Raw genomic sequence first — 25854 nt, forward strand, 5'->3', positions numbered from 1 at the left:
CTTGCAATCAAGAGACAATAAGTCTGAGGACAAAAGTCAACACATTGAGGATGGTAGTGGACAGGTAGGAAACACCCAGGTCTAAATTGACATTTATTGAGCTTCTGAATTCATCTTGGAGCTCCCTACTTCTAGCGGGCGTCACCCTGGCAGGACCCCTTCCCTCTGGGCCACATAGAGGCTGGCTCAGAACTCTTCAAAGTTTTTTCCATGCCAATATGCTGAGCTCAGAGACACTGGGACATCTGGGAGCTGGGCTGGGACTATGGTGAAGCAAGTGAGGCACTGTTTTTGGATGCAAAACTTAAGGGGGTTGCAAAAAACTCAGTGGTAATCAGGATAAGTATTTTAATGTAATATTTTTTAAAAATCAAAACTAATGTCAAAGCACAAAATGAACAAAAAAATCAATCAAGATTTTGAAATAAAGACAATAAAGATTCAGGCTCACCAATTAGGTCTGCGTTTAGGTTTCTGTACAGGGCAACCGCATGAATCTGACCTATGACAGTTCATATAATGAGGCAGGGTTCTGGGGCTGTGAGAACTGAGTTCAAGGCTGGGCTGCACTGATGACTTACTGACGATCCCAAGTCCCTTCCCTCCTCTCTGGATTTCATCTGTCCTGCCTGGGGGCTGGGGCATTGCCTGGATGGCCTCCTAACCCATCTTCCTCATCCCCCCATGGCCTGCAGAGGGTTCTGTCCCTTTTTCTGGGAGGCTGCGTCTCCCAGGCCATCGACTCCTGGCTATTAATATCTCAGCCATCCCTGGCCTGATCAGGGTGTTTAATGACTGCCAGCTGTGGCTCCGGCCCCCTCCCCCGGGAGAGATAAGAGCAGTTCCTGTTCCCACATGAAGGGAACAGCAAGGAGCGGGGGGTGGGGGTGGGGTGTCATTGCCTAAAACAGGCCCTGGGCAAGTGATGGGAACTGAGGCACTGATACCAGCTCTTCACTCCAACCACCCCTGCCTGCCAGCCAGGTGGAGGTGCCTGGGGATATAAATTCCCTGAGCCCACCCCGGGGGGCTGCTCTGGTCTCCCTGCCTCCTGCCTGGGCTCTGGCCCTTTAGGTCAGGTTCCAGCCCTGTGGGGTCTTCTCCCAGGTACCCCACAGACCTTACTTCAGCATGTTCCAAACTAGGTCCTCCCCATCTGGATGATGGACTGGCAGCTTTTCCTTGGCCCGCCCCTGGGGTTCTTCTCAGCAGCCAGAGTGGCCTGCCCCAAACCCACCCTCATCCCTTTGGCTTCATTTAAGAAGGCCCCACTGAATTCCTGCTGCCAAGAGCCCCCTGTACTTGCTTACTTGGATTCAGGTGATTCTGGCACCTCTTCTGCTCCCTTGGGGTCTGGCGACTCCTTCCTAGTTCTCAGGAAGTACCCCTCACCTGGAAGATGCTCCTTATCCATTCTGCTGGCAGACTGGCCACCCTCCTTGGGAGGGGCAGGAGTCGTCCACATGATGGCAGTCTGTGCCAGGATGGTGGGGGGCTACTTGTCTTTGTCTTCCCAGAATGAGTCCACCTGAGTTAACTGGGCTTTGCCCTTAGGGTCTGGGGTCAGATGTGGTCAAGGGCCAGGGCCCCGCCTGCAGGCTACCAGAGGTCTGGTTCTACCTGGGGTCACAGCTGGGTCCAGGGCTGGAAGCACTGTCACACGGGCTTGGTTGGAGGGCCCATCCTGGGTCTCCTTCATCCCAAGCTGTCTCTGGGATCATCACCCCTGTGTCCTCACCACCTCCTCTCTCTCTTGAATCTCATTCTGAAATGGATCTGAGGAGAGAGGCCTGACCTCTCTGTCACCTGGCCTTCTGGGGAGGGCCCTCCACTCAGGTATTTGGGTCCCTAAGGCCAAAATCACTGCAGATGGTGACTAAACCCATGAAATTAAAAGATGCTTACTCCTTGGAAGAAAAGTTATGACCAACCTAGATAGCATATTCAAAAGCAGAGACATTACTTTGCCGACTAAGGTCCATCTAGTCAAGGCTATGGTTTTTCCAGTGGTCATGTATGGATGTGTGAGTTGGACTGTGAAGAAGGCTGAGTGCCGAAGAATTGATGCTTTTGAACTGTGGTGTTGGAGAAGACTCTTGAGAGTCCCTTGGACTGCAAAGAGATCCAACCAGTCCATTCTGAAGGAGATCAGCCCTGGGATTTCTTTGGAAGGAATGATGCTAAAGCTGAAACTCCAGGACTTTGGCCACCTCATGCGAAGAGTTGACTCACTGGAAAAGACTCTGATGCTGGGAGGGATTGGGGGCAGGAGGAGAAGGGGACGACAGAGGATGAGATGGCTGGATGGCATCACTGACTCGATGGATGTGAGTCTGAGTGAACTCCGGGAGTTGGTGATGGACAGGGAGGCCTGGCGTGCTGTGATTCATGGGGTCGCAAAGAGTTGGACACGACTGAGCTACTGAACTGAACTGAACTGAAGGCCAACCTTGGTGAAGTCCTCGAGGCACCCACCAGGTGGCGATAGAGATGAGCTGGTCTGGTCTGACAGTGCCCAGAAACGCAGGAGAGGTACTGGCGAGCTGGAGGAAAGAGGGGGTGCAGGAGAAATTCTGCTCATAGTCACCCCTATTCTACTCACAGTTCATACACAGCCTAGGATGTCTGCTCATGACCTCTGCTGGCCAGGAACCATGTCTCAGCTTCTCTCCATTCCTGAATGCCCCTCAACCCCTGGCAGGAGAGGGGAGTTGTGGGTGTGGCAGGGCCCCACCTCTGTCCTTCTTTTTTTATTTGTCCCTGTCTTGGGTCTCCCTCTTTTTTTCCATCCTCCTGGATGATAACTCTGCTTCTCTTCCCAGATATGACTCACTAATGGAGGGATTTTAGGCAGAGTGGTGACTGGGCCAGGACCAGGCAGAAAGTTTGCAGGAAGGGGAACCCAAGGAGGTCAACTGGAGCCATGGCTTTGAATCCATCCCTTGCTGACCAGCATCATCTTCTTCACCCTGAAGCCTCTGTGTTTAAACATATTAGAGGTATTGTCTGTTTTTGGTGACATTTATTCTGTCCTCTGCCACCTGGACAATGGCGACATGGTCATCTCATGACCTGTGTGCTCCTTGGGCGTCGGTGCCCAGACATAACCATTTCTGGGACTGCAGACAGCTCTGTCAGCTGTTTTGTATAGTTCCAAGAATAGAACTGTCTCTTCTTGGTTGGATTTAGGGGGCAGGGGGACACAACAAGGACGGGATATAACGTCACCACCCTCAGAGGAGAGAGGGTACCACTGAGCAATATGTGAGTTGAAAGCCCTTAGAACTGTGTGTTCCTCACATGGAAGCCAGAGGGGTGGTGGCGTCTGACTTTGGTGACGATTTTGACCAGCCCTCCTTGGAATGGGGGGTGGGGGGGATGGCCACGAGTTGGAAGCTGGTCCCCATTTTATCCCACATGGGAACACCAACCATCAGGAAAACCAGGATAATCCAACCTGGTGTTTATTGTTGCACAAGCCTGTTTGCAGTCCCGACGGGATCTTCTGGCTGGGTGTGGGTAGCAAGCCGTGTGGCCACAGGGGTGCAGGGAAGATACAGGCTGTGACAACCCCCAGGCTCTTGTCCAGAGGATACACGGGCCAGAGGACTCCTCAGCCACACTCCGGAGAGAATGGGAATGGGGCCTGGGGATGGTGCTAATAATAATATCAATGGTGATACAAATAAGCAAGAGGGTCCAGCTGGTTACAATATATAAAAGGCAGCAGAAAAGTCTGTGCTTTCACTTTCCCATCAGCAAGATCTGAGTTCAAATCCTGTCGGTGTGACAAGGTGAGGTACCTGCTCTGTGTGAGGCTCACTGTGATTTAGTGCCCACCTTGCTGGGTTGCTGTGAGGATGAAGGGGCCTGTGAGGGTCCATCATCTCTGAGCCTGGTACTAATAGTTGGCACATTGGTGGGCAGCTCTCAAAGCCCATGAGGTTCGGTAGGGCTGGAGGTAATCTCCTGGAATTGGTCCAGCCATCCCGGGGCAACTCCACCTTAGCGGGGACTATGGAGATAGCTGCCCTCCCCAAACTAAAAACTCCTTGTTTACAACCGCACCTGCTGGAGGCTGAAAAACTCATTCACTGCGAAGAGCTGGCAGCTATGAGGAGGCACTGAGGGAGGGGACTGCATGTTTGGAGAGATGCCTGAATGGTGATGCTTAACCCAAAAGAACCTGATGTCAGCGGTGGCACTGTCCAGGCACTGTCCAGGTGGTGGTGGCAGGTGGCCTTTCGGGGCAGTACCCTTGTCGCCTGAGATAACAGCACACTCCCAAATGCACTGTCTGGGGATAGGCGGTGGCCTTTCTCCGATGGGTCGGACGGGTCCGAGAGCTACCGGGGGTGGAATCAGGAGAGAGTACGCAGATTTCTTGCCCTCAATTGGCGGAGGGAGTCTTTGGGGGCGGAGTCTGAAGACTGAGCTTCACCCCACGTCTTCCAAGTAGGAGCTTCCAGCGTTCGTCCACCTATGTACCCTCATCTCTCCAGGCAGGCGCAAAGGCAGCGTTCTCCAGCGGCTTCCGGACAGTGATCTGGGGGCCCTGGGAAGCCTCCTGAGCTCAGGGCTGGGGCTGACCTCGCCCGAGAGGTCTCTGCCCCCGGTGCCGCGCGGGGTGGCGGGCGGTGCTGGCGAGAGGGGCCGCCCACCCGCCTGGACACCTGGCGGTCAGACCAGGGAGACTTCGGCCTGGAAGCTGGAGGAGCGGCCCGCACCGGGGCTGACGCGGGTCAGCATGGAGACCTGAGTGCTGCACGTGGCCCCGTTGCTGCCTGCGGACGGGTGCTGGTATTTGGGGTCCCAACCCAAGACGCCCTGCAGGTGCCAGCGCCGCCACTTCCGCCGCAGCTCTGCCTGCACCTGGGAGAAGGGAGAGTGGTCAGGCCCGCCCCAAGGAAGCCTCCTGCCATGCTGACTGGGCTAGACTCCATCTAGGATGCGGAGCCAGTCAGTCATATCCTCTTGAGGAGTCTAATGTAAGGGGCCAGATGCCACTTTGGGCGCTGCAGAGATGGGACCTCCTTGGTGGAGCCAGGTCAAATCAAGCGATTGGAGTTGAGGGAGGTGGGAGCCAGAAAGGATCAGAAAATGCAGTCTAGGGAGGGAGTGGGATGCTGCCCGGGGTGGCTGTACTCTAGTCTCCTGATCCTTGCCTTCTAAATCACTTGAACTCATCCAAGTAGATTTTTTGCTTTGTAACCAGGCTCCACAGTGACTCAGCCTTCTCTTGCTGCCTCCAACCATCCTCGCTCACACTGCACATAGCCACCCAACACAGCACTTCTCACACTCTTCTCTCATGAATCACACGAATCCCCAGAAATTTTCTTAAAAGCAGATTCAAAGTCAGAAAGTCCAGAGTTGTCCCAGAAATCAGCATTTTAAGCAAGGTCCTAGGTGCCATCACTGACGTACTAGTCTGAGGACCACCTTTGGCATAGCAAGGTTTGACCCTTCTCTGCTCTGCACATCAGGATTTTTGGATCCTGGGGCTACGAGACTCTGTTCCCTGGCCCCCAAGTTCTGAGAGGGGCTTACCTCGCCATTCAGGAAGCAGTAGAGGATGGCCACCACGAAACCCTGGGAAGGAAGGGAGCAGGAGAAGTGAGGTAGACAGACTGGCAGAGCCCCAAGCCCTGCCCACCTGTGTTCCCTTGGTTAATCAAAGGGCTAAACGTATTAGGTGCTTAATAGATACTTATTACAATGGAAAGACTGGCACCTAGGGGCAAGAGGCCAAGGCCCCAGGAGAATCCCCTCCCTTAAAGCCCAGAGAAGAATGCAGCCTTACGTCCACAGTTCCTACCTGGAAAGACCCCACGACGAGCTCAAAGACCATTTTCACTTCAGCCTTAAAGTTATCGGGGAAGAAGGCAAACATGATGTAGTGCACGCCAAACAGGGGGATCAGCAGAAGGGTGGACTTGGCCAATCTCCTGGGGACAGGGCAGGGGCAGGAGTGGGCATGCGTGTCCACACATGTGGGCACAGAAGACGGACAAGGAGCGGGATGTGTGAGGATGGGCTGTGGGTTCTCGCCAGTCCCATGTCCACAGGTTTGTGTTCCGTATCTGCAGTGCCTATATCCTCATGCCCCCTGGCCCTCCTCTCCTGGACAGGCTCATGAGAGAGAGAGCGTAACCCCTATTTCACTTCCTGGAGGAGAGCACAGAAAGGAAGGCCACTGCTGAAAAACCCAAGGATGATGATAATAGTGGTTATTTCAGGCTCCATGGCCACTAATGGGGATATTAAGCAACGGGACATCGTGGTTTCTTTTTCCCTGGTCTCAATTTCTCCAATCTGTACAATGGGGTGAGTGTATGCTCAACATGGTCAAATAAGAGAAGTGGTTTTTCAGTCTCTACATCATGTCCAACTCTTTGGGATCCCATGGACCTCAGCACACCAGGCTTCCCTGTCCTTCACTATCTCCTGGAGTTTGCTCAAACTCATCTCCATTGAGTTGGTGATGCCATCCAACCACTGTATACTCGGAAGTGCTTTGGGTGCTACGAAGTGCAATGTTTTCATGAGAGCCCAATGCTTTACTGGAATTTGAGGGCCTTTGGGAAGGAGGGCTTTGTCATTGGGTTGCTGAGCACATCTGTCCAAGGTCACTTGGGAGGATGGTGGGTGCTCAAGTTTGTGCTTGGTCACCAGGGGTGACTCGGGGTCCACTAGCAAAGGCCTGTCTTTGGCTCTTGTGCTGTGTCCACTTCCCCAGGAGTTGCGACCTTTTCTGGGATCACACCCCTTCCCGCACCTCCCCCTGACCAATACACGCAACCTCAGCATTCTCTGAAAGACCAGCTCTTCCTTTACCACCCTTGCGTGCTCAGCAGGGTCCACAGTCACTTGAAATGACTCGCTGCTTTCCATGGAACAGGGCTCATCCTGGTTCAGGCTTCCCAGCCCCCTGACCTCATAGGTGGTCCAGGCAGCGTGAACCCACAGTCCTCTGGCTGGGAGAGGTCTGAGGGGTGGATGTGTCTCTGCCTTTATCTCTCCTGCCCTGGCAGTCAGTCCAGGGGAGCCTAGCCCTGAGCCTAAGGACCCACAGCAAACTGTGGGCAGAAGAGCTGGCCTGGCCCTACCCACTCCTTCCTGGACCTGGCTCCCCACCACACCAATATCCCCAGCCCTGCCCACCGCTCTTTGGCTGCAAACCTATCCCACGCACCCGCGACTGACAGATGGAGGCTTCCTTTAAATTGAAGGCTTGTGGGGAGGTGGAGAGTGGGAGCTGACAGTCCCTCCACAGGGAGCTCCATCTTCCACTCCCCCACCTCTTCTGCCTGCCGACAGCTGTTCAGTTTCCACCTCGCCCACGTGGACCTGGCGATGACCGGCTCGCTCTGCCTCAGATCCAAGCCCTTTTGAGCAGTTGTATGTTTGGGGGAAACAAGGCCCCGCAGGCAAAGTAGAGGAAGAGGGGGCACAGGCCTGCCATGCTAGCCCTCCGGCCCACTGAGCCCCTGCAGGGCCTTCCTTTCTCAAACTGGAAGGGAAGCCCCGCCTCCACACCCGGCAGGAGGGAGAGCTGTCACACCAGGAACCCAAGTCGTCTTAGTCTCATCAGAGAGAATTGCAGGATTCCAGAATAGAATCCTAAATCCAGCAGCTCGTGACATTCTTTCTAGCCAGATTAGAACCACAGCACAGATTCCCCAGAGAGAAGCCGGGCCCAGGAGAACATTCTAGAATCCCAGGACTGAAAGGTCCTGGTGGGACGCCCCAGGTTTGCCTTGTCTGTGCGGTGCAGATAATCAATCTCCTGTTCCGATCTGTGGGTGTACAGACCGACTCACCCTCCCACAGCCACCCGCTTTGTGTTTCTCTAGTTCTGTCTTCCAGTCTAGTTGTTCTCATGAAACCTGCCGATTCTCTCGTCCCCACAAGCACAGGAATGCCCCTCACACCTTTCAAGCAAGGCTATGACCTCTGTCCCTGTGGGCAATGTGCCCTCCCCCTACCATGATGATGTGCTCCCAAACCTTTGAGGAAGAGGAGGGAGAATGGGTCAGTTTCCTCATCTGTGAAATGGGTACGATTTGGAGGAGACTTGGGAGAAGGAAATGGCAACCCACTCCAGTATTCTTGCCTGGAGAATCCCATGGACAGAAGAGCCTGGCAGGCTACAGTCCATGGGGTCACAGAGAGTGAGACATAACTGAGTGACTAACACTTGGAGGAGGCGATATGGATGGAATGAGATGGACCCTGGAAACCCTACTGCACGCGCCCGCCGTGTAACCTGTGGGTGCCGTTACTACTCTCGGGCTACTGAGTCCCGAATATGGATGTCTCCTTGGTAGACCTGGGGCTCCTCCTAGGCATCCAACTACCACATTCCATTTTTGTGCCAGGCATGATGAGTCAGGCACTGGGCGCATGGTGTGAACAGGACATAGGTTGTCCACTATCTTCTCGAGCTCCCTAGTTTAGCAGCAGATACACAGCAGGGCAGATCCCCTTCTAGGCAAGTCGTGAAGAGAAGTAGGCCTGGGACTCACGGGCCAGGCGAGGGTGGGTGTGGGGACGTGTGGACTGAGCCAGGCCATGGGGTGCAGCTGGGCAGAGCCTGCTGGCTGTTTGGTGACTCTGGAGGGGAGCTTCTAGGGAATGGGGAATGATCTGAGGACAAGCTGGGGATATTGGGAGGGCCGGGGCCCTGGGCCCGAACTCACGAGTACGGGCTGCTGTCACTCTTCCCGACATCTGGGGGCCGCAGTTTCTGAACCAGGATTCCAATGATGCGAATGAACAGGATGAAATTCACCTGGTGGGTGGGGGGCCAAGGTTAGGTGGGAGAGTAGTCCCCTGGACTGATGGCCTTTTCCCCCAGGGCCCAGTTACCTGTCTATTGTACCTTTTCCCTAGCTCTTCCCTCCTCGGGAGAGTCATCCAGGAACCCTCTTTCACACCCTCAAGGGCTGGACCTCCCCATTTGCTTTCTCTACTCTAGAGGAAGAACTTCTGGGGAGAGTTGCAGACAGTCCTGCCTCAGGCATTGATCAGGAAGTCTAGATTTCAGTTCTGACCCAGACGTGAATGTCCAGTGGGGCCTTGGTCAATTGCCTACCCACTCCGGGCCCAGTCTCCCCATCCCTAAGTGGTGGGAGGAGGCCTTACCAAGATGGAGGCGAGGATGGGGGCCTTTATGATCCACCACAGTGAGGAGTTGATTGTGTCCCAGCATCTGGGGCAGGGGACGGTGGGAGAGAATGAGAGAGCTTGTACTCAGCCCGAGAGAGTCAGTCCTCCTCCCACTGTCCCCAGCTCTGCCCCAGAGCCCTTTAAAAACCACTGGCCCCGAGGCTGTTACTCCCCAGCCCTTCCTGATCCCACCCAGGGGATCTGCCCTGAGTGTCGGGAGCCAGGAGGAGGGGGCCGGCTGACAGCTCACCCATAATCCTCAAAGTGGATCCTGATGATGGTCCACACCAGGGTGAATGTGCTGGGCACCCCTGTCAGGACCGAAGGAGAAAGAAAGAAGAGGGCATGGGAGAAAAAGGGAGAGATGAGGAGGAAGAACCAGGGAGGGACAGGGAGAGAAAAGGGAGGGTTTCCAATGCGGTCACTTGGTGGCATACATAGACAGTTCACTCTGCAGAGATACTCTGCTGAGGGGGCGAAGCTTTGAGACTGAGGGACGTGCCTGTCTACATAAAGGGGGAGTCTTTCTCTCCTTTTGGCAGAGGTGCTTTATAGATTAGCAGCATCCCTGTGTGTTTCGAGGGGTGAGGGGAAGTGGAAGGATGTTCAGAGAGCCTGTCTGTCCCACAGGTCAGCCCGAGGTGCAGCTGGAGCCAGAGGGCGCCTGTTCAGGGGCCAGGCAATTGGAGGACTTTTCCCGATCCTTGGCAGAGTGCCCTTCAGGTAGGACTTGCAGCCCAGCAAGACCTAAGGGTGCAGGCTGGGTTGGTACCCGCCCCTCTAAAGAACTCCCCGAGCTTTGTCCCCTTGTTCCCATCCTGGCAGCCCTCCCTGGTACCATACCCCAGCCGATGAATATGTACCCCCAGAAGTACTTCCGCTCGGAGAAGAAGGAGACGGCGAGCAGGGTGTGCAGGTAGAGGCCCTCCACCAGCAGCCAGAAGAAGTTGGCCATGACACAGTACTGGAATAAGACCACGGCCGCCTTGCAGCCCACCTGCAGGGGAGGAGCAGGGAGCGGGCTCACTGGAGCAAGCAGGGGTCCCTGCCTGCCCACGTTTCTGTCGGGTGAAGAACTGCAGTACAGCCAACTTCCCGGTTAGCTCTAATTTTAGACCATCAGATGCTTTGGAATAAGCTCACAATTTTAATTATCCACCCATGAATTTATTATCTATTTATCTTCCTATTATATATCTATTAACTCACCTACCCACCCAGTCATCCATCTACCCACCTATCCACTTATCCATACACTTACCCACCTACCCCCAGCATCCACTGTTAAGCCACCCATCTTTCTACCTACCATCCATGCATCCACCATCAACTATCAGCAACCATTATCTTTCATCTGCCAAGCCATCGACACACTCACCCAGAAATCTCTCCATTCATCTATTATCTACGTACCAGACATCCACTACGGACTCAGACACCTGGACGTCTCTTCATCCATTCATTTATCTGCTTGTCCACCCCCCACCAATATACCCCACCCCTCTACCCATCATCTATCCAATTTTTCTTACTTCATCCTTCTATCCTTCCACCTACTCAAGTCATCCACACATTATTTACTCAGCCATCCAGCTACCAATCCATCCACTTACCACCTCTGCTACTCAATCACCTTATTCCAATTACTATGGAAAGTAGCTGGAAGAGGTATAAGGGAGAATTCTTGCTTTTATTAGCAAGAGTCCCTTGAGCATGTAGGCAGAGGAGCTGTGGACTGTCTCAGGAGCCTCAAGGCCAGGGGAGGGGAGGGGAGACAGACTGCCTGTAGCAGTGGGCACTGTGAGCTATAAAGCAAACGGGGGCGGTGAGATGGAATTGTTGGGGAAAGAGGGACAGAGAAGAGGAAGAGAAGGAGGATAAAGAAAGTAGGAAAAAGAGATGGGAGGGGTGCTCATTCCTCCTGGGGGCTGAAGAAGATAGGTGAAGAATGGGTTCCCTAGACAGGTGGGTGAGGACAAGGGAGAAGTCAGGGACACCCCTGGGGAGGGCAATCAGGAGCTCTGGGAGGCCCAGCTGGCATGATCAGAAGGTCTTCTGGACCCTCTGTCCTCTCCCAGAAACAATCTTCCATTTCAAAGTGAGCCCAGATACAGGTAAGCCAGAGCTTAGAGACACCGTCCTCCAGAAGTCTTCTGTTTTCACTCCTCCCTGCACCGACCTCAGGTTCCCACCATTCTCTCCTGTGCCCTTGGCTTTGAAGCGTCCTCAGAGAGCAGACTCCACTCCTCTCCTGGCTGGAAAGTCCTTCCTCAGATCTTACTTTAGGTCCCTCCTGCTATAGGTAGTCTGTTTCCCCCGCCCTCCCCCATTTGCTTGACAGCAAGAATAACTCAGATCTTTAACAGGACAACTATCTGTGCCGCTTCTTGCCTTAGAAAAGCTTCACAGAGCTGCTAATGAATAGGGAAGCCACAGTTATTCTCAACAAGTGCGCTGAGAGGCTGCAGGCTGCTCCCTAGGCTCTGGGGCTCATGTCCCACGGGTCTGAGCCCAGCTCACAGGCAGGGTCATCTGAGGCACTCTGGGAATGGCCAGGGGGCTCCTCTTGGTGTTTCCTCTCCCCTGAGACACTGAGATTCTACCATCACTCTCTGCAGAGATTCACTTTCAATCTCACTCTTTGGGGAGAAGGTACTGCTGACCCCTGAAGTAATGCACTACCTCTGAGGTCACTCATGAGGCAGTGAGTCACTGACCACAAGGGGTAGACGGGAGCCAGGACTGGTCTCAAGCTCTCTGTCTCTGCTCAGGGCTGCGGGGCACTCAGGGAGGGGCTCAGAATCACCTGGAGATGGACTCCTTAGTGATGGGCAATGACTTCTTTAAATGCTCTCAATCTCCCTTCCCTAGGCAGGTCCAGAGTGACTGATGGCAGGGGAAGAAACGAAGAAAAGCCAGGGCAGTGTGGGGTGGGACTGGCCATGGGGGGAGGAAAAAGGGGGGCACAGTGAGCAGAGCCCTGGGGATGCAGATGGCAGGGAGGAGGGTTGGAAGGAAGCTCAAATGTCCTTGCATGATGGGGAAACTGAGGCAGGGAGATCCCTAAGGTCTCACCATGGGAAGTTAGCAGTGGAGGCGGGAAGAGGGTTATGGGCTGTGGCACCAAGTGTCCCCTTTCCCACCTAGGAGAGGTGTTTCTCATCGGCAGGAGGAGGTATGTGAACCCCCAGACAGCCAACCACCCCCGCCTGCTGTGGGAGGGAGGGTCAGACAGGACTTTGGCCATCTTTGGAGAGAGAGAAAAAGAGAGAGGGAGAGAGAGGGGAAGGAGAAGGCAGGAGGGAGGAGAGAGAGAAGAGGAGAGAGGGCAGAGGGCGGCAGGCCTGGATGGGTCCTCACCGAGCCCTTGGAGCAATGGTCCGTCTCCCCACTGTTGAAGAGGGCCAAGTCTTTGATGAAGACGGCGGCGGCCCTCAGGATGAAGGATATGAAGAGGTGCGTATGGATGTAGTTCCGTGTGCAGTGGAGCTTCCTGTGGGAGGTGGCCAGATCTGGGAGGCCGAAGAAGGCCTCGGACCCCCACCCCATCCAACACATCCAGCGCTCTGAGAGAGGGGAGAGCTCGAAGCCTCTGAATGCGGACCCTACCCTCAAGGGGGACCCTGTCCCCCAGCATCCTATCCACATGTGCAGCCTGGCTTGCCATACCTCCTTCCAGGGCACAGGCCTCTGGTGACCTATCCCCCCGTGACTGGCACCCTGTGAGGGGCGAGGCTGACGCAGGGGAACACTTTGAGTCGCCTGCTGTCTCGGGGGGAGGCTGGCCTGGCAGGGGAGCTGGGGCAGGACTGAATAGGGGCTGACCGTGGAGCGAGGAACAGCATGCCTGGGTGCGGAGTGACCTGGTCAGTCTGCTCTGAGGCCTGTGGCTCGGGCTGGTCCTCACCTGAACAGGCTCAGGATGGCCGTGGCGACCAGGAGAGTGGCGAGGGACAGGCTGTAGCCGATGGTGTAGCCGGTCTTCACAGAACTGTAGAACATTGTCTGCTGCTGCTAGAGGGAGGGGGGTGAGGATCTTGGGTGGGGTGAGGGGCGCTCACGTAGGGGCGGGGTGCCCTATATATCCTGCCTCCCTCCCCTGCCCTGGCAGACAAGGAGGCTGAGGCCTGGGGCTCCCAGTCCCCAGACCCCCTGACTCCCTGGTTTCCACAGACGAGTCAGGGCTGCTTCCCAGGGTGGGGGTGGGGATTGATCTCAACTCTTCTCTGCTCCTTCACAGGAGAAATGTCAGTGGAGGAAGGAGCAAAAATGCCACACGTTCCACTGGCTCATCCATTCATTCTTCAGTCATGTGTCCAGCAGAACTTCTGGGCCAACTCTGGGCTTGGTATCCTTGGGCATAGGACTGCTCACCCTTCAGACCCTCACACGAAGCCCTCCCTCCCCACTGAAGACAATGTAAAGAAGACACTGTTGCTGTTTAGTCGCTAAGTCGTGTCTGACTCTTTGTGACCCCATGGACTGTAGCCCTCCAGGCTCCTCTGTCCATGGGATTTCTCAGGCAAGAGTACTGGAGTGGGGTGCCATTTCCTCCTCCAGGGGATCCTCCCAACCCAGGGATCAAACCTAAGTCTCCTTTATTGACAGGCAGATTCTTTACCACTGAGCCTCCAGGGAAGCCCAAAGAAGACACTAGGGATGGGCAGTGTCACAAATGTGTGATTTGTCGGGGCTGGGGTTAGCAGGAGGAGGGCATTCTGGCCTTTCTGGGGAGGTGAGACAAAGCTGGATGCTGAGGGCTTCCTGCTGCCCCCTCCCCACGGATGCACACACAAAGCCACGGTCGCTGGGCAGCCCTTCCTTCCTCCCCGCCTCCCACTCCCTGCTGGAATAGAGGCCAGTGGTTAGAAAGGATTTAGTGGATTTAGATCATGCTTGAGGATCTGGTGGGCTTTGAAGGCCTCTGAGAAAATTGCTGCCCTCTTGGGAGGAGTAAAAGTCCCTATCTGTGAAGGGCATCAGGAGTGGGACAGAAGTCATCACAGACAGCCAGACTGTGTTCACACATCAAAGCTGTGAGGGGCTCCTAGCTTGGGACTCCAGTCATATTCCAGCCTCCTCATCAGTATCTCTCCCTGGCTTCTGGCTCCACATCCTTAGAGAGACCACTGATGGTCTGCTCCAGGGCAGCTCCCTGCCCTGGCACTGAGGACAATGGCCCTGGCCCTGTCTCTGACTCGCTGCTGGGTATCTGAGACCAGTTCCTTCCTGGATCCGCACCTCGGTTTCCCCTCTGCGTGAGACAGGGGGAGGAATTCTGTCTGCCCTGCCATGTCCAGGGCTGGAGCAAGGTTCTTGTGAGGGAGTGGGGTGGGCTGGCCTCAGGGTGATGCTTCAGCTTTGCTGCTGTGTGTCATCCTCCTGGACCCTTGAGGGGAGCCAGGGGAATGTGTGCCTGGAGAGGGAGGAGGCTTGGGGAGGGCAGATGCCAGGAGTCCTGGCTCCTACACAGAGGGCAACCATGCCCCTTGGTGGGAGAGAGTGGAAGGAGGCAGCAGGCCCGGGCACTCATGTGTGTGTGTGTGTGTGGTGCATGGAGGCCCACCTCATCCAAACTCGATGAATTGTCATCCAAGCCACAGGCAACGGGGTAGGGGCCAGGCTCCAGGGGCGTCCAGCCCGCTTCAGTGCAGCTGCGGCTCACGTTGCGGCCTGGGTGGAGGGCGGGGCGGAGAGGAGAGAGGTTGAGGTGGGAGCTGGCAGGTTGCAGGAGTAGGCATGGAGGCTGTCTATCCGTGGGCTCAGCCCTACTCTTACCACCCGCTGCAGCATCAGGTTCCAGCTGTTCTCACCTAGATGCCCAGGACATCATGGGGCAGCCTGGGGCAGGGAGAAGCCCCTCCAGGACCGCCAGCGGACCCTCCCACACAGATGACAGGGCAGACATTCCTGCCCCTTGCTGTGTATAAACCTGACTTCAGGGCGATTTAAACCCTGATCCTCATCACAGGCAGCCTGGATCCTTGGCACAGACTGACTCCTGACCCTTGGCATGAGCTGAATGCTGACCCCTGTCACAGGGCCATGGATGCTACTGTGTCATTTGGTTTCTTGGTCCCGTGTGTACAGACAGCAGCCTTCTGGCTGGGGTAAGGGGCCCAGGCCTGCCCAGTTGTCCTGTGTCAGTCTGCCTGGGCCTATGGGTCTGGGTTTCCTCCCACACCCCGGGGCCAGGGTTCAGACGTGCTGCTGGGGAGGGACCAGAGTAAGGCAGGAGGTGGGTGAGAGTTGGAGGACATCTTATAAAGGCACAGATGTGAAGTCCTGACACATAGAGAAGTGGGAGTTCCTGGCAGGAGCACCTGCCCAGGCAGTAGCAAGCATGAGAAGAACTGAACCGCACAGGATTGCAGAATCTCGGGGCTGAACCGCTGAGGCTGGGTTCCAGGGCAGTGCACTGTCCTCTGTTCCTGGAGGCCCAGTGCTGCAGCCAAGGGACAGGACCATTAATGGGCCGTGTGAGGTGAGGGGTACCCCCTAGGGTCCCCCTCTTCAGGGCAGGGAGGGGCTGGATAGGAAATGGGCAAGACAAAGAGGAGCCCCCTCGCCTCTAGGAGCCCCCAGGACTCCTTACAGAGGCACCGAGTCCAGGAGAGAGCCCGCCTGCCAGGCTTGTTGTGGGGGAGGGAGGGAGAAGGAGGAGGGAGACAAGGAGGAGGAGGGAAAAAGGAGAGGCTGAGAGGATGAGAGGAGAAAGAACAGGTAGGAGGAGGAGGTAAGAAGTTGAGAAAGAAGGTGGGAGGAGAAAAGATTAGGGAAAGAGATGAAGCGAGTTGATGAGGAGGAACTGAGAAAGAAGATGGCTCCTGACATCCTTGCCCTCTAGCTGCTTCCTCACCTGAACCACCACCGTCAGCACCACCATCAACATCATCGCCATCACCATCACCACAACGAACGTTCTGAGAACTTTCCCCAGGTATACTGGATAGAGCACTTCGGGCACATTATCTTTCTGGAGCCCCTCAATTATCACAGTTGGGAAGCCATGCTCCAAGAGGCTGGTCACTTTTCCAAAACCACATAGGAGATACAGGGTAGAGCAGATGTGGTCCCCACAGTCTTCCCAGGTAACTTTGACCCTCATCTGCACTGAGGCGACTGAGGACTTAGTTCAGGTGTCCAGGTGCAGAGCTGTAGGAGGTGGGAGGCGTCAAGCTTTCCTGAGCTCAGGGAGGGTCACTGCGCATGTCTAATGTTTCAAAACTTTGCTGTGTGCTCAGAGCATGCCAGGTAACTCCCTATTCACTATTTCCGTGAATCCTCCTGGCTGCCATTTGAAGGAGGCGCTTGTCACCCTACTTTCTGGATAGGGAACTGAGGGATGGCTAGGGGTGGGGGGATCTCCAGGAAGGAGCAGTTGGCTGGGTCTCTTTCCACTGTGAGGTTCCTTCCTGCCACTGTGGCAGAAAGGACTTTGCAGAGGAAGGGGCACTGGGCTAGGCCAGTTTCCTGGCTTACACTTTTTTCATCTAGTTGCCCAGGAAAACATACCCTCTTTCCCCTACAGATTCAGCCCCTAACCCAGTCTCCTATTCCTCACCATCATTTTCAGAGGCTAAGGCCACCAAGGATAGCTATGAGGGTTGCTCACTGCACAAGGGCATCTGGCTGATGGACACCGAGGGGTAAGGTGTACTTCCTATTCAGCTTGTCACAAGGTGGGCCCAGTGAGCAGTTGACTCCACCTGAGGAAGAGCTGCCTTCTCTCAGCAGCCCGAGGGCTCGGTGGGGGCCCCAGTGAGGCTGGCGGCCTCCACGTTAGCCAGATGGTGGGCTGGAGTTCCGGTTCTCAAGTGAAGGAGCTGCCTTCTCAATTCCAGCAGGGACAGAAGGAGGAGCCTCAGGAGGGATGCAATTAGCATAGTGTCAGAGTGGAATGCAATTAGCAGGCGCTTCCAGGGATCTGAAGAAAGGCTGGTTGCCAGGCTCTGCTGAAGGGAGCATGATGAGAGCTGCCCCAGGGAGCTCAGCTCCTACTTGCCCAGGTGCTGGGTGCCCCTGGAAGAGGGCTGGGCTAGGTGGGTGCTGGCCTGGACTGTGACATGCCTGTGGCTGAGGCATGTCACAGAGGCCACCCTCAAGGACAGCACCCAGATCTCCTTGACTGCTGAGCACGCATCCCTGAGACCATTAAGTCCCCCTCCCATTCTCACTTTACAAATAGGGAAATAGGGCCAGAGGGGGAAAGGTCACCTGGAGAGAGAGACTTTTTGCTCATCCTCTCAATTCTTCTCTAGGTCCTGTCCATCACCACCCCTTCCCACCCCAGCCCTGCTCCTCCTCCTGTCCTCCCCCAGCTCATCAAACCCATACCTGAGCGGGGCACGCTTGATCTCTCTCCCTCCCTCTTCCCCTACCTTCCTGCTTCCCTCCCCTGACTTGCCGTCCACCCAAGTCCAAACCGTCATCATCTCTCCTCTGCCCTGGGGTTGGGTTTTCCCATTTGTACTCCCAGAATCCTCTCTTCTCACAGAAACCAGTTATCAGTTAAAAATCCCCAACTGGACTGTGTCCATCTCCTGCGTAACCTCCATCATGGCTTCTGAGTGAACTCAGGCGAGCCCACGTCCTGTCAGTCCTCCAGGCCTCTGCCCTCCTGCTCCCTGTTCCCTCCTCCCTCTCCCGAGCTCACATGGCCTCCACTGAGTTTCCTCAGGGCTCATACCACAGGCTGTGGATCCTCTCAGCGACCCCCGGGCCAGGATCTTTGAGACGCTTTCCCAGCTCAGGTCTTCAGACAGTAGTCCCAGTATCACCTCCTTGTAGAGGCCGCCAGGACAGCTGCCTTAGGTGGCTTCTGCCTCTTCTCTCTCCCAGCACTGCTTACTACTTATAATATTTGCATATGTTTTCTTGCTAAATGTCTCTCCAACTAGAACATGAGCTCCCTGAACACAGAGCATTTTATCCTTCTGACCCATGCTGCGTTTGTCCAGCCCAGTGCCAGTCAAGCTAGTAGGTATTTAATATACATTCTCTGAATGAAAGCATGACTGACTATGTGCCCTAAGCCCCTTTAATTATTCAGTAGCAAGACAGCCCATTTCCTGAAGAGGTTCCCCGTTTCCTTTTCTGTCTTATATGTGCACATTCACTTAAGTAGGACCTGACAAGTTGTGTAAGAAAGGCCAGTTTCGAAGAGTCTGAAAGGTCATTGCCTCCAGGTAGTGAAAGAATGAACCAAGACCAGCCCCCCAAAATGGGAACATGGGAGCCATAACTGTCAATCAGTTATCAATCGCTGAACAAATATTTAGTGAGCCCTTCCCACATACTTATCTTTCTGGGAAGAGCTAATCAGATCCCATGAGCCCTTCAGAGAACTAATAGTGCAGCCTCTTCCAGGAAGGCCCCCCACACCCCCGACTGCTCTAGCCCCTTGAGCACCTCCTTTGCCTTCTCACTTCCTTGAGAGGTGATTCCTCATTCCAGCCACCTCTACTCCTGCCACCCAGCTCCCGCCCTTCAACCTGAGGTTCTTACCTTGAATGGGGGAGAAGAGCTTAAAGATGAGGGGACAGGCCAAGACAACCACCTGGCCCCTAGGGGTGGCTGGCCAGCAGGTGAGGTTGTCCCACATCTTGCCGCAGCCTGTGGGGTGAAGGCAGAGGACACATGGGTCAGCGTAGTCACCAGGGGCTTCCAGCCTTGGTCCTGAGCCCACAGGCACCCACTCTTTTCCTCCTTGTCTAGGCTCCCACCTTGAGGAGAGGGGAGACAGGGAGGGAGGGGAAGGAAGCATAACTACAGGTCCACGGTTTTTGGTGGAGACAGAGCTCCCCTTGTGTGTTTTGAACAGTGGAGGGGGTTTGTTCGTTGCAGAGATTGTGAGGAAGAGCTTCCCCAGCATTCGACGCACAGGCGACAGGGATACCAGGCCAGCATTTTGCGCAGTCCTGCACAACGGTGAGTTGTGTAGCATCTGGGACTCTCAAATGAGTTGCTGGGCGTTTGCACAGATGAAAACATTTTGTAATGACCAGAGGCTAGACTCTTACTCCATCTTACAGATAAACACAAGGCACTTATTGTACGGGTTTGACAGTACAAGTTTTCCAGGAAAGAAGCAGCCAAGTAAAGGGAGAGAAGGCTGGGCTTTGCTGTGCTCTGAACTTTACTAAGAGTTGTTCAATGTTTTGGAAAATCACGTTACTTATGGTAATGCTGCCCATGAACCTGGGTCAGTGATGTAACCAGCATATATATATCAATCTACATTTAAAGCTCTCACATTCCCAGAATTTATATTTATAGGTACAACCTTTAGACTCTGTCTTCTTATCTTTTGGTGTGATTGTGCTGGAATGTGTACACAGTATTTTATTATACATGTCTTTATTCTATTTTTGTTTTACGTTATAATTAGGACATCATTAAAAAAAAAGGTGTATGTCCTAAGTTTCATTTTAGAATAGTAAAGGAGGCAGTAGAAAATAGTTGTTATAAAAAGGAGCTGTTGGGTATGATACGGTGATGAACATACTGGGCTTTATCTAGTTCTTGAGGAGTCTTCATAAAACTCATAAAACAACACCAAATTACATATGGACTGTAGCCCACCAGGCTCCTCTATCCATGGGATTCTCCAGGCAAGAATACTGGCTGGAGTGGAGAGCCCTTCCCTTCTCCATGGGATCTTCCCGACTCAGGGACTGAAGCCAGGGCTCCCGCATTGCAGATGTATTACTTACCATCTGAGCCACCAGAGAAGCTCACCATAAAACAAATGCCTCCAATCCAATAAAATTGTGAACCGTGACAGGGGCTGGTGGTTAGGGAGTGAATTCGGATAAAACCCTGTATCACAGGCTGTGTTCTCCACTGCGCACCTGTTCACCTCGGCTGGTGAAGCCTGCACAGTGGGGTCTCTAGGTGTCCACTTGAACAGGCAGATGCCAGTGCTGTGGTCTTGCCTGTTCAGGGCCTGGGTGCCCCTGAGGAACAAGGACTCCTCTGGATGCCCTCCCCCGAGGGAGGTTTAATTGTCTCTTTGCAACACTGCCAGTCCCATAGATTTACTCAGGAAACCCAACCCCTGAGCCAAAGTCAACGCCAGCTGGGCCAAACCCAGCCCAGCCCAGGTCCGAAGGTTCACGAGTTCCCAAGAACGGGGCCTGGGAAGAGGAGGCGGAAGGACATCCCCACTCGGGGAAGAGCCTTGAGCCTCTGGATACTAAGGTGGGCCAGCAGTGGGGAGGGTAGGAGTACCTTCTGGGGCTGCGGGAGCCAGGGGGCACCTGCAGCTGAAGGCTGAGAACACCTGGATCTCCGGGGCCTGGCCAGAGAGCGTAGGCTCCCTGCCTCGGGGACCCCATCCGCTACCACCCGTCCTATCCCGAGTGGCCTCACTAGGGCTCCGGTCTCTCTTCCATCCCTGTGCCCACATCTCTGGAGGCCATGTAGCTGCCAGCCAAATCTTGCTAGATCCTGTTAATGGTATCATCAGCAAACACTAATGCAGCCTTTATATGTGGGAGACATTGTTCTACCCTCTTTATGATAAGAACTTACCTAACCCTCCCATTCTACAGACAAGCAGCTGAGGGACAGAGCCATTACACAGCTAGCTCCAGGTCTCCGGCAAACTGCCTGCCCTCTGCCTGGTCCGAAGGCCTCGAGACCCTTTCTCTGGGAACTCTGCTTGGCTGGTCTGTGGATAGCCCTAACAATGCTGGGCATGCCCTGGTTTGCAGGCCAGCTATTGTGTCTGGGTTCTTGCCAGGCTTCGGGCTCTCTAGATTTCCAGTGGCCACCTGGATCAGGAGTGGATTCAGAACTGGGTGTCCTGAGCTCAACTTCACTGGAAGCAGCACAGAAAGGAGGGAGCCTGGGCTCTGCGCCCCCGGGGGTGGCCACACTTGGCCTCAAGGAATCTCATTACCACCAGGGCTGGGCTGTGCACTGCTGGGGCACAGGCTGGTGGACGGGGTGGGGCTGGGGGGAGCCAAGGAAGAGGGGCCAGTACCTAGTCAGAGAGGCTTACTGCAGGAGAGAGCAGGGTCGGGAAGCTGAGAGGGGTTGATAGCCAAGAAAATGCTGGGCATTGGGAGCACCCGTGGTTGTGAGCTGGTTCCGGGAGTATTCTCTGTGTGTCTGCCCCAGGGAGGCCACACAGGTCCCACCGCCCATGTCACCAGGCCCACAGAGACCCAGGGCCCAGGCTGGCTATGCATGCCCACAGTGGAGCTGCAACCTGAATAGGAAAGAAAGCTCAGCCTGGGTGGGGGATGGCAAGGCAGGGTGCGGGCCTCTGCTGTGTCATTTTATAGATGTGTGTGCACAGACACACACACTGACAAGCATTCCCTGGCACATAGAATCACAGACACACATGTAAACATGCATACAGGTAGGCTTACTTGACCATGGAAGAACCAGACATAAGCAGAGGCACAGAGAGACACACACAGCTCATGGACACACATGTATAGACACGACTGAGCATACCACAGACATTCACACTCACACACAGCACACACCAGGCAGACATATCTAGGCAGGTCCAGGCTTACAGAGACATATGCCTCAAACATACAAAGACACTCAGAGTCAAACACAGGCTCCAGAGGCACAGATGCAGCCCTAGACAGACATGGGCCAGGAGTGCACAGCCAGATGTGCACAAACACGCAGAGTCCTGCACAAGATCATGGGCAGACTTACCGCCCACAGACCCTTCATGGCCTCCTCTGCATCTCAGGCCTACTGCCTGGTGACAGAGTGTTGGCTTCCTACAGGCACCCTGCGCCAGCAATGACCTCATTGGGATCACAAGGGAGGCCTGCCCTCGGGGCCTGGGAGGTGCTCTAGTAGGGCCTAGAGTCTGGTGTCTGGGCCTCTCCGGGCTGCCCATGATCCTGGATCTCACTGTTGAGACTTTCCAAGGCTGTGTGCAGCCTGGTCTTGACTTCCTGCTGTAGAGGCAGGGGCGGGGCAGCGGGGGGTGCATACAAACTGTAGGCAGGTCTGGCTGACCCTCCCCCAGGCCATAGTTTCCAGGGCCTGGGAGACAGAGGGCCATACTTCCTTGAGAGCTGGGAGAGGCAAAGGCCATCCGTGATGCTGCACACACTCAGTGCTGCAGGAGGTGGGAATCAGAGCCCAGAAGGAGGGACTTAGACTGGGGTTCATGACTGTCAGCCTCAGTGAGATGGGACAGGGGAGCCAGGAAGAACAAATGCTCCCTGCTCTTGAGTCAGGCTGCTATGTAGCTGCAACTCCAGCTTCAGGGAGGTGACCTCTGGGAGAGAGATCCAGAGCTGGCCCAGGCACCCCACTGCTTCAGCCCTTCCCCCTCCCAGAGAGGCATGAACTCTACACCCACTCCCCACCCGCCAAAGGCAGTCAGCCTTGGCACCTTCTGACTTCCCAGACTCTCTGCTTCTCCACATCCTGCCCGCCCTTGTGAGTCTGGCTCCAGCAACAGCTCTTAAAGGAAGCCCTCTATTTCCTTCCATTCTCACCCAACAGTTGCTGAGCCAAACGTGGGGAGCACAAGATTGGGGAGTGAAGATCAGAGGGTGATACCAGGTGATCCGATGGCCCTGTCGCTAGGCAGCCTCGACCTGAGGGTGGAGCAGGGCTCACGGTGAGAGGGAGGTGGGCTACGTGGAGGGAGGAGGGTTCTCTCTTGCCACCAGGGGCCTCACCTGTCGTTTCATTCTCCAGCTGCGCCTCCTCCAGGCACTGCTCGTGCTGTACCGCGATCATCCGCAGATAGTCACACTCTTCCTGCTGCAGCCCCACTGCCCAGCCGCCCTGGGGGAGCGAGACAGGGAGGGGGACCCATCAGCCTCATTCATCCACAGCCTACCTGTCCGTCTGGGGATTCCAGGAGCGTGGGGCTAAGCAAGGCCCAGTCACCGGACTGACCCAAGTTCCAGACTGAACCCCAGCCCCAGTCTGAACTCGACCTTAGACTGAAGTCTGACCTTGACCTAGATCTGACCCCAAACTCTTACCCAATGTCCCCCACAAAGCCCTCTGCTGTGAGGGCCCTGTCATGGCTTCCTGCTGGTTCCAGCAGTACTGTGGCTGTGACAACACCGTCTCTGTGGCTGGCACAACTCTGGACAGAGGTCAGAGGGCCTCCCCTTGGAGCCCAGAGCTGGCCCACTGGATCCTCCAGCTTAGGCTGGGAGCCCTGGGTCCCTGTTTTCAGTCTCTGTGGATGGGTGGGGCCCGGCAGGTGCTACCTTGTTCTGAGTTGGACCCTGGCTTCTGGTTCTCGGAGCCAGGCCTGGGAGGAGTCCAGGAGTCTGGCTCCATCTTTCATCCTCTGTCCCCATTCCTGGAGCCTGTGCTTCTTCCCCTGGGTCACCAGTCTGGGAAGGGAATGCTGGTCCTCCTTGACCAGACCCTCCACCCTGCTTCTTAGTTTCTGAATAATTCAAGCTCTAGCAGATCTAGTGAGGGTGAGGGAAGTCTCAAGAAGTAAGAGAGGACCCTCTAGAATGGCTCATGATCCAACCAGGTCTCCTCTCACAGAGGTCACCGAGAAGCCCAGGCTTTTCCCCTCCCTCCGCTGTGCCCTGGTCAGGGATTAAGGGTAAAACTTGTGTGCCGGGGAGATATTGGCATTGGGGCGGACATGTGAGTAGGGATGACAGTTGCCCAAGAATAGCCGGAAAAAACAGGTCTTGGGAGTCAGGTCTTGTGGAGAAAGGTGTGGTAAAGGCCTCAGTAAAGGAACCACTGGGCTGGTGGCAGTTTCTGCCAGTCTCTTTGGCATTAGGGAAGTGGCTGCCACCCTACTTCCTCATCTCTGCCCAGGGAGAAGAATGTCACAGTCCCCAACAGGGCTGTGGGGAGAGTCCCGCCAGATTGCTCCAGAATCAGAATTTCTTGGTGTCTCTTCCAGCTTGTCCCCCTCACCCTGGGACAAGGTCTTGGCCCTCAGTTTCCCTATGGGCCAAATGGACTTTGGCCCCCTCCCCTGATGACTCTAAGGTTTCTTGCAATAGGGTTTTGGGGAGACCACAAGTGTGTTGGGGGTTCCCCTTTTTTCCTTCTTTTAAGGAGATCCCTGTCTGGCCCCTAGGCACCAAGAGTGTGACTTTAACCATTGCTCTAGACAAGTCAATCCCATTGTAAGCACGTGACTCCAAAGAGGGACCACAATCTTAAATCTCATACCTTTTCTTTTAAACAGTTATATGAACAACTGTATCATGCTCCATAATAGATCTGTGTTACTTTCCATATGTCAGCTTTTAAATGACTTGTGCTTAGTCGCTCAGTTGTGCCCGACTCTTTGTGACCCCGTGGACTGTAGCCTGCCAGGCTCCTCTGTCCATGGGGATTTTCCAGGCAAAAATCCTGGAGTGAGTTGCCATGCCCTCCTCTAAGGGATCTTCCCATCCGAAGGATGAAACTTGGGTCTCCTGCATTGCAGGTGGATTCTTCACCATCCGTGCCACAAGGGAAGCCCAAGAATACTGGAGTGGCTAGCCTATCCCTTCTCCAGGGGATCTTTCTGAACCAGGAATTGAACTGAGGTCTCCTGCATTGCAGGCAGATTCTTTACCAGCTGAGCTACCAGAGAAGTCCTTTAAATGACTTACCAGCTCATATTTTTACCCTAGCTGACTGGTAGAGTTAACAGTCCAAGATGGAACCCATATTTCTCTGTGTGGCCTTCATGCTAATGGCTCATGGGTGAGTGAGGTCTGGGTGCTGGGTCACATGCTTCCCCTCATGCCCCAAAGTGTCGAAGATTCTCATGGTGCTTTGTCTTAAGGGATTTGTGTTTGGTTCATCCTGCTGGGGCATAGGAACAAGGGTGGCCAGAGGGATCCCAGAGGTGGACTCTGGAAGAGGAATCTGGGGTTTGGCCACCCAGCTTGTGCCCCACTGCTGGTCTTTCTTGCTTTGTTGGAGCACACTTCTCCCAAGGGGACCTTCCCAGCTTGTTGTCCTCAGTCACAGGGTGTGTTCTGCCTTCTGGTACTTCCCCAGCCTTGCCTGCCTCTTCTGCCCATTTTCAGCTGCCATCACCCCCTCAACCAATTTTAGTTAAACCCAATGGCTCAGCAAGTAAAGAATCTGCCTGCAAAGCAGGAGATGCAGGAGATGCAGAGACGCGGGTTCAACTCCAGGGTTTGGAAGATCCTCTGGAGAAGGGCATGGCAACCCACTTCAGTTTTCTTGCCAGGAAAATCTCATGGACGGAGGAGCCTGGCAGGCTAAGGTCCACGGGGTCACAAAGAGTCGGACATGACTGAAGCGAATGAGCATGCACTCCTCAATGTGAAAGCAGGGTGAGTAGTAGACATCAGAGTTACTGCCTTCTATCATTCTTTACAGCTCCTCTGGTGGCATATCCTCGTCCTGTCTGGGAAATCATGTCCTTCCCCACTCCTAGCCCATAGGTTCTGATGAACCCTCTCTCAGGGGATCAACATGTAACCACACTTAAGCCAGCTAGAGTGTTCCTGGCCATAATGCCTGGCACATGGTCCGATTCACACTCCTCAGAGCCAGGAAGCTCATTCCTGGGACCTCGGATTAAGCACTTAGGTAAGTGGATTTGTTTTGCCCACTGGACTGGAAACCTCAGAGGATGCAGGGGCTAGAACTACTGCTCCCACCTGGTTGCCAAGTAGAACCCAGTGATGACAGCTGCATGTTAAGGCAGGAAAAAGAGATGGAGAAAAATGG

General features: G+C 54.8%; 1 protein-coding gene across 2 annotated transcripts; it reads right to left on the reverse strand.

Annotated features, from left to right (window-relative positions):
* Window positions 1-3448: 3448 nt before the first annotated feature.
* VIPR1 (vasoactive intestinal peptide receptor 1) lies at window positions 3449-23166 on the reverse strand. 2 transcript variants are annotated; one of them, XM_040246143.1, is made up of 12 exons: window positions 22845-23166; window positions 18679-18786; window positions 14738-14844; window positions 13079-13182; window positions 12532-12664; window positions 10015-10168; window positions 9422-9482; window positions 9148-9214; window positions 8703-8794; window positions 5819-5948; window positions 5551-5592; window positions 3449-4872 (listed from the first exon to the last, which is right to left on the reverse strand). In XM_040246143.1, exons 1-12 carry the CDS (start codon window positions 22903-22905, stop codon window positions 4681-4683), a joined length of 1251 nt encoding a protein of 416 aa, XP_040102077.1. In that variant the 5' UTR covers window positions 22906-23166; the 3' UTR covers window positions 3449-4680. The 2 variants fall into 2 exon arrangements, with proteins under 2 accessions (XP_040102077.1, XP_040102076.1); XM_040246142.1 differs by having other exon boundaries at window positions 13079-13185.
* Between the last annotated feature and the right edge of the window lie 2688 nt (window positions 23167-25854).

Source organism: Oryx dammah, unplaced genomic scaffold, assembly GCF_014754425.2.
Source record: "Oryx dammah isolate SB20612 unplaced genomic scaffold, SCBI_Odam_1.1 HiC_scaffold_9, whole genome shotgun sequence".
NCBI classification, from domain to species: Eukaryota; Metazoa; Chordata; class Mammalia; order Artiodactyla; family Bovidae; genus Oryx; species Oryx dammah.

Coding starts and splice junctions, on each gene's coding strand:
- VIPR1 (XM_040246142.1), bottom strand. CDS start 22,905: ATGATCGCGGTACAGCACGAGCAGTGCCTGGAGGAGGCGCAGCTGGAG. Junction 14,845..18,678: donor GCTCTTCTCCCCCATTCAAG/GTAAGAACCTCA, acceptor CCCTCCACCCAG/GCCGCAACGTGAGCCGCAGC. Junction 5,593..5,818: donor TCGTCGTGGGGTCTTTCCAG/GTAGGAACTGTG, acceptor CTTCCTTCCCAG/GGTTTCGTGGTGGCCATCCT.